Source organism: Ovis aries, chromosome 4 (assembly GCF_016772045.2).
Source record: "Ovis aries strain OAR_USU_Benz2616 breed Rambouillet chromosome 4, ARS-UI_Ramb_v3.0, whole genome shotgun sequence".
Classification (NCBI taxonomy): domain Eukaryota; kingdom Metazoa; phylum Chordata; class Mammalia; order Artiodactyla; family Bovidae; genus Ovis; species Ovis aries.
The window spans coordinates 70,712,544-70,725,267 of record NC_056057.1 but is presented as its reverse complement, the minus strand read 5'-3'; the positions used below and the strand labels follow the sequence as shown (position 1 = coordinate 70,725,267).

The following is a 12,724-nucleotide window of genomic DNA, read 5'->3' as shown; positions in this document are numbered from 1 at the left end:
TTGAGGAGGGGGACACAGAGACGTAATCCAGTACCAGTGCAAATTAGACCCACACCTTTAAATGAGTTCAAAACAACCAGACTTATAAAAGAGCACTCTCTTCCCAACTCTAAATTTTGTACCCAGAGGAGTGAGCAACCTCTGGACATTCAGATTATTAGCTGAAATGGAAAAAAATCATTGGTGCCTCTGAGATGACTCCAATAAATCTACTAAGAAAGTGAAGTAAGAGGAGTAGCGCCTCTTACTCCAAGTACACTCAGTACTCGGGAGAATCACTGACATAATGACTGGTAAATAGTGTGCTTAATTTAACTTTCACTCAGTATTTGTCTTTAATTTCCTCATCCACACGAGTATTTAATTGCCTATTTTACATTTTCATTATACAATCCAAGTTTAAACAAACGGGATGTATTTTCTATCTCCGGAAGCAATAACAGAACAAAGTGCAGCCCAAGAGTTATTCCTTTACAAGGTCTTTTCAGTTCTATAAAAACTCAGAAAACAAAAAGCTGTAACGTTCTATATAGTGTTTCTTAACAGTGCCAAAAAATTTTTTTAATTATTGAGGCTATGCTATTTTATGAGGAAATACTTGTTGAAAGAGTGTGAGAGTACAGGAAGAATATGCCTCGTTTATTTTCTTAGGGGGAGGCGATTCAGAGATTGCTCAAGAGGAAAATTCTGTATTTTTAGAGTAGTCAATGTATTTATTCCTAACCTTATGCCAGAAAAACGGTTTACGGCAACAAAAAAAGATTTAATAAACATTGATTTTTTAAAGATTACTTCACAAAGGAGATATAAAAAGCATAGAACCTGCTTTGGTTTTTTTGCCCCCCCCCCTTTTTTTCTACTTTTTTTTTAACCAAGTAAGAACTTCAAAGTGGAAGTGATTCCTGCAATAGTCTTAGTTTGTTGGTGCCCACAAACTCAACTGGTCTTCAAGTTTTTGAAAACAATTTTTTTTTCTTTCTGAAAATCCATACAGTGCCCATTTATTTTGAAATCGAACTAAACCAGCCTCTCGCAGACACAGGCGACCCCGTGGACGTGCTCACGGCCTTCGCCGACCACCGACCCGCTCCCACAGCGCAAAGACAGAATGGGTGCTGAGAAGTTACTCCGGCTTCACCATGAGATGCTTGAGCTCCGCAGTCCGAGACACTGGGAATGTTAAGCCCCAGGGTTCCCGTCATCAGAGCTGGGAGCAGAGAGCGCTGGTTTGGGGCAGCGCTCTCGCTAGACAAATGGGACTGGATCTGTGACTTTGTAGCTCAGAGCCAGGGTTGTATTTCAAAAGCCAGCAATAAAAGTCCTAAGCGAATCAAGCACTTCTCTGGCAGGTTGGAAGAGATCTGAAGCTTTTTATTGTGCTCCGAATAGCCTTGCAAACGGTAAACTAGCAACCCCTCTCCTGCCTTCCTTTAGGGGTCGTGTCCCTCTGTTAACATGTAGATTTCACCGACTCCAGACTGCCTGTAATTCGGGGAACAGCCGTAATTCGATTACAAGAAAAGGTCAGCCTGCGTCTTCGCTGGCCTATTGGCCTGGTGAGTTCGATAGAATGAATTCCTCATTCGCAGAGGAGGAAATCTTGGCTCACTCGCGTACTCTGCGGGAGAGGAGAAGCTTAGGTACCCACCCGGCCACATGGAGAAAGCGCAGTTCCGGCGCCCACTAAACACCGGGTCAACCCCTATCGCCGCTCTGCGCAATCACCTAGACCGCAGGTCAGCGCCGCCTGCATATAACCCCATCTCCATCCGCTTCTGTCCCCAAGTCATCATCAAGGAAAAAGTTACTCAGCGAATACAAATGTGGTGGTGATTTTTGGTCCTGTTATACCTTAACACCGTCAAGACTAAACCTGATCTCCTAGTATAACTAAAGATACGGGGGAGAGGGCCGCTGAAAATAATCTGATTTGCGACTGCTCTGTAGATAAATGTTAAGGTCTGAAAACAGAATTAAAAGATGAAATCATGTCTTGGCTCAGCAACCCTGAAACAGTTTAAGTAAGAAACCTCTCAATAATCATCTCAATCTCTAACAGGCAAATACTTAACACACATCAAATACTTAACATATACCAAACCATGGTACTCCAATTTTCCTTTTTTTTTTTCTTTCTTTTCTTGTACATACGACCCCCTAGAAAAACTGCCACGCATCTCCCCATAGAGCCCCAGAGTCTAGGACAGGTATCTAATACACACACACTAACAGTTTACTACCAATTTCCATACTGATTACAGAGTGAAAAAGTGAAACCAAACGAGGCTGTAACAGTTTTTAAATTCTTACAAACTATAAACTGTCAACTTCTCCAAGCTGACTACATAGCATAGGTTCCTACTCTTAAACAAAGCCAGGGTTTGACCACTTGCCTTCACATCCTCCACCAGCAAACAGCCTGGAATGACTTCCAGACTGTCGAGTGTAAACAAGTCACAGAGGTAACACCTGGTGTGTCTTCTGCCTAGTCCCCCTAGTCAACCAATACTTCACCTCCCTGGGCAGGCATGCAAGTGTGCGCACACACACACACACACACACACCCTCTGTGATGGCCTGAACTGTATAGAAAAGAGGGGCAAGAATTAGAGTGAATCCACCACCATGTGCTCAGCCCCGTATCAACAAAACGAGTGTGAAACCAATCAAACCATACCCCCATGCCCCAGATGGCTTCACTACTTAATTCCACAACTTTCTCTACTTTATGAATTGGGCCAAGTTCCACTTAGTATTCACTGAAGTGCTATCACTAAACTTAATGTGCTAAGAATCCCAGCCTAGAATTGAAGTTGGCACCAAAACAAAAAGAGAAGCTTTTCATCTCTGGTAAAGAAGGGTATGGTCTCACCAAACACACACTGGTAAAAACATAAAATCTGTTAAACTGGGTACATGTAGACCAATTAAGCTCAATGCCCAAAGTTGGGAAATGGCTCATTGAAAAGTTATTGATTTGTCTAATAAGTGTCTTTCTCTTGATTACCCAAGCACTTTTATAGGTCATGGTTGAACTGTGGACTTTTCAAACATGGAAAAAGGGACATGAGCAAGCACAAGAAGTTCTCACAGTATAAGTAAAATATACCTGAGTCTTACCATCCATTCATCTGACAAAATTTTCAAAATTGGCTTTGGAGGCTAAATGATTTATTTTGATAGAAAACTGGACTGCTGAAGAATAGAGATGAACATTTTTTGCTTCTAAAAGATGACTCTTGATAAATAGCACTTTAAAATGATCAAAATCTTACTTTCAAAGAAGCCACAGTGCTTCTATATTACACTATATTCACTGTTAGGTAGCATTATTGTAATGTGTTCACCATGTGATTGAAAAAGAAATGTAAACTCAGTGGAATGAAAAAGATAGACTTGGTTTTAATTGAAAAGGACAAACTAAGTGAATAATGAGTATATAAAAACTAGCCTATGCCACTTTTATCACCCATATATGACACTTAATCTTAAATTTATGAGAGAACTGAACTGTGTTTCAAATCACCAGAGGCTCTTCTTACTCTTGTTTCCACCTTCTTTCCAGTAATGCTGGATAAAGTAGAGCTAAACTCATTTAGAAATTTTTTAATTTTTATACTTCTCCTTTTTAGTATATTTAAATTTCTTTTTAAAAGAAAACCAGTGATAATTTGGATAGAGTAACTATAAAATTACACATACAAGCATACTATCAAGAGCTTTGTTTAGTAATCTGAGATGAAAATACTTTAAAAGGAAAGTCTTGGGGGAAAAAAAGCCAATCAAAAATTCCTGCCAAGAAAAAGTAGGATATTGTATGCTTAACATGGGCAAATAATTCTCCTAACATCACATCTTAAGTCATCTATGGTATCTGACCCATATAAGAAACTTATCAGTTTCTTGTCCCTTGATTTACAAACATATATTCCTACTTCTAGAAGAGAAAATCTTAGAAGTGTCATGGACTGATTTCACTGTAAGATCAAATGTTCTCCTATCAACTTTAAACTCATTAGTTATTACTGTCAAAATGGGGCAGGCTTGTTCTTGCTCTATAGGAAAAACCAGGTGCTAAGGAAGTAGGTGACCATTGGTGACTCAGTAGGTGGCACTCTTCCCTTTACATACTTGACCAATGCCCCAAAAGGAAGTTAGGGGGCATGAGATATACTATAAATGAGTTTCAGAAGACAAACAAAACCAAAATGTTCACCAAATTGTAAATGGAACTTGACAGGTAGAAATCAAACCATAGTATTCTTAGCATTCAAAAAGAAAGAAAGAAAAAAAAAAAGTCTACCTCTATCTCAGCTGAATTGCATTACTTATCTAGTATCCCTAAAGGGATTATCAATTATGTGTGAAGGTTTTTTAAAATGTCCTAGAAATTCCCAATAGAGGAAAATGCAATATTTCTAATCAAGACTGCCAAGTGAACAAACTCTCAGGGTCACTTTGTAGACACCGCTCTCGTTATGGGTTTGATTTTTTTCAGAGTACATACTGACAACCACCATTTTCTTCCTTCAACATTGGTTTCATTTTCTATCTCAATAAAAAGAAACTAGCATTTTCCTACAGTTTCCTTTTTAAATGTGCTGTCCTAATACAAATGAATGAGAATATCAGACTGCAAACTAGGAACAGACCAGTATTCAAAAGGAGATTAAACAAGATTGGGGGTGGGGTGGGGGGAGGGTGGTTAATTCCTCTCACTTTCTTGCCTGCCTGGAGGAAAAACTCACATAAATCAAGATTATTCTTGCTGTTCATCCTAGTCAAAATATTTGGACATGGGAGAAGATTATATGGAAAAAATTTGGGATTATCCTTTGTTTCTATTTATCTAAGCTAAACTTGTTCTTCCATTGCTGTGGGAAAAAAAATTAAAAGTTGCCTGTATTGCATGTGGCAGTTTGCAACTTGCTTTTTAACAAAAATCTGTATGGTTTTTTTTACTCATAGAACAAGAAAATAATTCAACACTTTTTATAAAAAGTATAGGTTTTCAACATTGAATATACTGATTTCATGGAAATATAAATAACTACAAACTATACAGCCACTTTCTAAAGTGCATCATCAAATGTGAGCTAAGAATGATAACCTCTATGGATTTTTGCATTTCTACAGCATTTTTTAAGGAAAGGAATAGGAAGGAGGAGGAACAAACATTGAAAAGAAAGACTAAAACTCCTATAATCAGAAGGAAAAATAAAAGAGAGAAAATAATAAATTGATAAGAATACATTTGATACCTACCTCCATCAAGCAGTTGAAATGTCAAACATTCAATACATCTGAGTGACATAACAATTTGGATAAAGGGAACATAGAACATAATGGGAGCTATCCAAACACTTTTTTTGATAGGCATATCTTTTGCTTTGATTCTTTCTTTCTGAAGGGATTTTAAATGCTTGAAAAGTTAGTTCTTTATCTTTCCTGCCTTGGAATTCTAACATAGTGCCATTCATTCTAAGAGCACTCGACTGTTAACTACAACCACCACTGCCAACATGTCCTTAGTTTCAAAGAACGAACCAGGAGAGCCAGCAATATCTTTAAAATTCAAACCAATGCCAACTCTTCTCCTATAGTTTTAATAGTTTTAAATCTAACCATACCCCATTAGTCAAACACTTGAGTAAAACGAAATGTGAATAAAACTGCTGATCTCACTTATTCTTTAAAACTTCTCTACAAAAAAAAATATTTTAATTAGTCAGCCATAAAACATTAACTACTTTTCTTCAAATGGCTAGTTTAAAAAGAAAACTGGAAAACATTGGTTCACTTGTTTCATTTCTTTAAAGTATATCTCATTATAGATACTTATATTTCCTCATAGCCATACCTCTTGAAAATACAGTATAAGCCAAGTTTGTCACTACTAGAAGTTTAATGTTTTAATAGTTGTTCTTAATATTTCATGTTTTAATATGTGATTTACTTCAATAATGTGAGATACTGAAAATGTCAAGATTATTTTTGAAATGCTAATTTCAGATATTATGTATTATCTGACTACAGAGCAGAGAAATGGCTAAAGTATATATGAAGTTAGCAATGGCAGATAACTTAAGTATTATTTAATCCTGAGCTTTCAATTAAATTACACAAGTAAGGGCTACATGAAATACTTGTAATCCATGGGGATCAGAAAATAGAGTCTCATAACCTATATATCATACTATCTGCAAATTACGCCTGTGGATCCAGATTACAAACTGTCTACTGTGGAGCTGTCAAGCTTTAAAAGCATGTATCCAGGGGGTCTATGCTTTACTTCTTAAACTCAAAAATTCAGACCTAAAATATCCTGAAAATGGTGACTTCTCTCTTTAGAGTTATGATAAACAGTTCTCTAACCTGGTAAAATAATATTCTAAGCAAGGAATCCCAGCATGGTAACAACAAACATGTTAACTGTCTTAAAATAAAATCAGCACTCACTTGAAACTCTCATAGAATGGAATAAAAGCTGCCTTGACTCAGTCCCTAAGGTTCTTTCAGTATATCCCACAATGGTACCCATTAACAAGCATTTCTTAGAGTAAATCACTACCCCACAACAAATGCAGTCATCGTAACACTGAAATCATGTTCACAAAACATGTCTGCATTCATACACTGTTAATTTTATTTTCTCTAACAGCATATTAAGAGATTTAGTCTCACAGTGCTCTAACAGTAACTACATATAATGCCACATTTTAAATATTGCTTTAAGAGTTAAAATAAGCAAATTGTATCATAGGCATCTAAGAGAAACTTTTAACCCACTTTTTCATGACCAATATTGAAAGATACTTAAACTAAAAATTTTAGATCAAAATTCAATATTCAGAATTCTGATGTACACATGACAAAGTGAATAACGGGAAGAATTTCAGAGCATCAGGATAGGTAAAATTTTTGCTACCCCAGAAAAGGATTTATTTTCTACGTTGTGCAGAAATATATGTTTTTATTGGCCCCTAGCGAAAATATACATCTCCCATATTAGATAACGAAGTAGCAGTGGATTTGTAACAGCCTTGAAGAATGCATCTTTAATTCCTAAGTTCCTACAAACGGTCACTCAAGACTGAAAAGGGGAAGATGGGGGTGCAAATACGAAATACTGTACATTCATCGTCACAGGAAGCTGGACTTTAACACATCCTTCCTTTTGTGTTGTAACACGTTACTCAGGCTGAAGACAAGTGGTCATTTGAGAGTCAGGCCCCCTTTTAAAGTCTCAAATATGGGTGGGCTGAATGTTCAAGAAAATGGGAGTTTTAGAAATGACAAACCCTGTGGTCCCATAACCCCTAACTCCTAACCTCTGTAGCTCAGAAATCTCTTTCTCTTCCATCGGCCAAGGGACCAAAGAACTAGTTCTTTGACCTCTCTCCTTCCTCATCTCTCTGTGACACACACACACAGTCTTCAAGGTACCCTGATCGCGCGCGCGCACACACACACACAATCTTCACGATACCCTGATCGCATTAGTAAAGCCCACCAAGAAGGGCTTCCCTACCATCCTCGCACCAAATTTCCACACACACGCCCACTCCCATTCTCACATCCCACTTCCCCACTCCCAGTCCCGTTCCCACTGGGCAGGAGGCGTGCAGAGAGCCAGGAGGGAGGGTAGAGACTCCGAATGCTTCTGTCCCCGCCGGCTCGCCGTCCCCGCGCCCCCGCCCCCGCCACATTACCCGCCCCCTTCCCGCTTTTTACCTGCCAACAGGTTCTTAATTTCCTCGGGGAGGGGGTAGGGAGAGGAGGTGCTGCTGGGGTTGGGCATGTTAGGGAGCTCGGGGCGTGAGGGGAAAGGACCTGTGCTGAAAGGGGAACCGACCCGCTAGGGTTGCGGCTGCGATCTAGACTCGGACTATCCCGGTAAGGACAGCGGGGCTAAGAGTCCGGACACTGCCAAGGCGAGGCTCATAACAAGGAAGTCACTGAAGCCCCAGCCACAGCTGCTGGACTCTCGGCCCAGCCCCGCCCGGCAATTCGGGGCGGGGAGGTGGGAGGGGCGGGGGGCGGGGAAGGGGTCCGAAGGGCCTGAGGGGCCTTAACTGCGCATGTGTAATCCCTAGGTTTTCCCTGCCTCCGAGAAGAGCCTCAGGGCAGGCCACACCCACCGCTACGTGGAGCGGGAGGAGCGGCTGGTGGGAAAGAGCGGACTGGGGCTGCATCACCTGATTCCGCGCCCGAAGCGCTTTGCGGCCATTTTGGTCACTGGTAGCGGCGCAAGTGCTGACCATTTCTGCACGGTCCCAGAAAATAAGGACTCTGCGGTGCGTCCAGGTTTTCCGATTGAGAGACTTTCTGGTTTTAATCAGTCCCGCCAAGGTTTAACACTTTGCGCAGCACCCCAGATGAAATTTTCGACCGCCCTAAACTATTGAGGCCTTCTTTGTCCGATTGCATGATGGCATCAAAGTCCCATCTTCCGCCAGTCTTCCCTGAGAGGCCTGTCCGGAGCTGCTCCAGAGAGCGCTCCGATTGGCTCTTACACTACGTAATTCAGATTTGGAGGGTGACCGATCTCCCGTACTAGGAAGCGCAGAGAGTTCTAGTTACAAACAGAAATAGATAGCACTGTCCACCTATAAGCATCAAAGAGAAAATTGCTATAATTCCATTAAAACGGAATTATAAAATGTTTTCATTGCAACCTGATCGTTTAATCATCAGATATGTACTGAGTATAATCTCAGCAAACTTACTGAGTTTAATCATCAGCTACTTACTGTCTTCTAGCTCTAAATCTTCTTACAGATTTTCTCTAAAACAGTGTGTGTGTGTGTGTCTGTGTGTGTGTGTCTGTGTGTGTAGAAGAAAAATATTTTTTTTCTTCAGATAGGAAACGGAAGATTTTATTGTGGCTCCAATCGCAATATAAATTGTTTATTCCTCTACCGTCCAACCTTCACTATATCAATGGTCCTTAAACTTTAGTTTGCGTTAGAATCACAGACAGAACCTATTACAATGCAGTCTCAAAAGTCCCGCTCCCAGAAATTCTGATTCTGTTTAGGATGGAACTTGATTGATTGCATTTTAAACAAGCCCCGTTGGTGATTCTGCTACTATACACCCTGAGGTTTTATTTTGAGAATCACTTTACTACCTTTGAGCTCCTATAGGACACAAAATGTGTCATAACTTACCTTTCATCTGCACCTGGAACCCACAACCTGACACAGAGTAATGGCTCTATTAATATTTCACACCAAGTAAATCTCACACAGTAATAAAAAGTAGTCAAATACAAGTCATTTGTGTATAATTCTCTAAGAAATACACCAAACACTAACTGTGAAAAGTGAAAGTTGCTCAGTCCTGTCCAACTCTTTGCAACCCCATATAGTCTAGGCCAGAATACTGGAGTGGGTAGCCTTTCCCTTCTTCAGGGGATCTTCCCAACCCAGGAATTGAACTGGGGTCTCCTGCATTGCAGGTGGATTCTTTACCAACTGAGCTATCAGAACACTAACTGTAAAAGGAAAAATTAAAACATTTTGGAGTTCTCTCAAAACAAAAACCAACACAAAAACTTTAGAATTGTAGTATAACATGCAAAATAACAAAGACACCCCAAAATGGAACCTGAAATTCCTATTCAGAACTGTGATGAATTATAGAAAAACTGTTGAAAATCAGAATTCTTTTTGGTGGAGGTAAAAGTGGATAAAAAGTTATTTTACAACATAAGTCCTCCAACTTCAAAGAATTGAGAATTTTTTGTGTGTGTGTGTGTGTGTGTTTTTTATTTTTTTATTTTATTTTTTTTTTAATTTTAGTTTTTTATTTTTTAAATTTTAAAATCTTTAATTCTTACATGCATTCCCAAACATGAACCCCCCTCCCACCTCCCTCCCCATAACAACTTTCTGGGTCATCCCCATGCACCAGCCCCAAGCATGCTGCATCCTGCGTCAGACATAGACTGGCGATTCAATTCACATGATAGTATACATGTTAGAATGTCATTCTCCCAAATCATCCCACCCTCTCCCTCTCCCTCTGAGTCCAAAAGTCCGTTATACACATCTGTGTCTCTTTCCCTGTCTTGCATACAGGGTCGTCATTGCCATCTTCCTAAATTCCATATATATGTGTTAGTATACTGTATTGGTGTTTTTCTTTCTGGCTGACTTCACTCTGTATAATCGGCTCCAGTTTCATCCATCTCATCAGAACTGATTCAAATGAATTCTTTTTAACGGCTGAGTAATACTCCATTGTGTATATGTACCACAGCTTTCTTATCCATTCATCTGCTGATGGACATCTAGGTTGTTTCCATGTCCTGGCTATGATAAACAGTGCTGCGATGAACATTGGGGTACATGTGTCTCTTTCAATTCTGGTTTCCTCGGTGTGTATGCCCAGAAGTGGGATTGCTGGGTCATAAGGTAGTTCTATTTGCAATTTTTTAAGGAATCTCCACACCGTTCTCCATAGTGGCTGTACTAGTTTGCATTCCCACCAACAGTGTAGGAGGGTTCCCTTTTCTCCACACCCTCTCCAGCATTTATTGCTTGCAGATTTTTGGATCGCAGCCATTCTGACTGGTGTGAAGTGGTACCTCATTGTGGTTTTGATTTGCATTTCTCTAATAATGAGTGATGTTGAGCATCTTTTCATGTGTTTGTTAGCCATCCGTATGTCTTCTTTGGAGAAATGTCTATTTAGTTCTTTGGCCCATTTTTTGATTGGGTCGTTTATTTTTCTGGAATTGAGCTGCATAAGTTGCTTGTATATTTTTGAGATTAGTTGTTTGTCAGTTGCTTCATTTGCTATTATTTTCTCCCATTCAGAAGGCTGTCTTTTCACCTTGCTTATAGTTTCCTTTGTTGTGCAGAAGCTTTTAATTTTAATTAGATCCCATTTGTTTATTTTTGCTTTTATTTCCAGAATTCTGGGAGGTGGATCATAGAGGATCCTGCTGTGATTTATGTCTGAGAGTGTTTTGCCTATGTTCTCCTCTAGGAGTTTTATAGTTTCTGATCTTACATTTAGATCTTTAATCCATTTTGAGTTTATTTTTGTGTGCGGTGTTAGAAAGTGATCTAGTTTCATTCTTTTACAAGTGGTTGACCAGTTTTCCCAGCACCACTTGTTAAAGAGATTGTCTTTACTCCATTGTATATTCTTGCCTCCTTTGTCAAAGATAAGGTGTCCATATGTGTGTGGATTTATCTCTGGGCTTTCTATTTTGTTCCATTGATCTATATGTCTGTCTTTGTGCCAGTACCATACTGTCTTGATGACTGTGGCTTTGTAGTAGAGCCTGAAGTCAGGCAAGTTGATTCCGCCAGTTCCATTCTTCTTTCTCAAGATTGCTTTGGCTATTCGAGGTTTTTTGTATTTCCATACAAATCTTGAAATTATTTGTTCTAGTTCTGTGAAAATGTGGCTGGTAGCTTGATAGGGATTGCATTGAATTTGTAAATTGAGAATTGAGAATTATTATTCTTAAACTACCAAATTATTTTCCTAAAGAAGGAAAAAACAATTTTATTGACATATATATTAGGATTCTTCCTCCTTATACAGCTATCACACACAAGTCTTTGTCTTGTCACATTATTTTTCATTAAACCAGGCCTCCAAATGTTCTTATCCTTTGTTTCTTTCTGATAGAACTTACCAGATTTTTTTTTATTCTTGGGTCTCATTTATTTATTTACACTCCATTCATTGCACAAAGGAATTGAGGTGATTTACTCTTGTATCAAATAGACAGCTTTCTGGAGTGGATCAAATGGACACTGTCTACACTACTCATTATGACAAGTCATTCTTGTTAGTGAGAGACAGGAAACTATTAAGATTGCCTTAAAATATATAGCATCTAGTAGTCCAAATAAAAAAGGCAATAACAGAAAATGGACTCTTCATATAAAACACATTTTCCCTATTTAGGAAACCATTCTCAGACACAGCTTTGCGATAGATTCACTTGGGCAATGCTTTGTATACTCTATCATTTTTACTGTTTATTGTTAAAGTTACTGAAATTGATTATAAGACACAAAGAAAAATAAAGAGAGGCTAGAAGAAATATATTCTTATTTCTTTCCAAATGTTTCCACAACAAAAAATAGGAAGGAAATCAAATTATACTTTACATTTTAAACTAGTCATATTAGGTAAAAAGGAGTAATAAAAGAAACTTTAAGTCTCAACCTGAGATTCAACAGCTTTTCCACCATTCTGCAGAGGCTAGATTCTGGAAAAATCTCAAGATTTGACTTTTCAAAAGTACATTCTTTAGTTCAAAGATGCGTGTGTGTGTGTGTGTACGTACATATTTCCTTATTACTAAAGCTAACCCCCTTCCTTACATCTTTCAAATTTAGCTTAGCTGAATAAGTATGTGTCCACAGGCTTAGTTTTAAAAGAATCTAAATGAACAATGAAGAAAAAACAGTGAGCTAAAACAATTTATGTTTCCCTGCTTCTCGTCTTTATCTGGCTTTCATAGGCATGTGGAAGAAAAATTATAATTTGTAAGAAAAGGGACAGAGAAAGCTTCTGACACAGACATCAGAAGGGGGACGGGGAATGCCCCCCTAGCTAGTCTTATCAAGGCCTTGTATACTTTTTTCAGACCCACTCCCACAACATACATCTTAAATTCACAAGTTTAGAATGAAAAATAGAAAGATCTTACCAGACCCACTCCTATAATATACATTTTTAAATGACAGGA

General features: G+C 38.8%; 1 protein-coding gene across 2 annotated transcripts in view; it reads right to left on the bottom strand.

Annotated features, from left to right (window-relative positions):
- Window positions 1–7,960, bottom strand: part of SKAP2 (src kinase associated phosphoprotein 2) — a 166,384-nt gene extending 158,424 nt beyond the window's left edge. For both annotated transcript variants that reach the window (XM_015095341.4, XM_060415036.1), the window contains exon 1: window positions 7,735–7,960. In XM_015095341.4, coding sequence (XP_014950827.1) covers window positions 7,735–7,801 — 67 coding nt within the window. In that variant the 5' untranslated portion in view covers window positions 7,802–7,960. The remainder of the gene's footprint in view (window positions 1–7,734) is intronic.
- Between the last annotated feature and the right edge of the window lie 4,764 nt (window positions 7,961–12,724).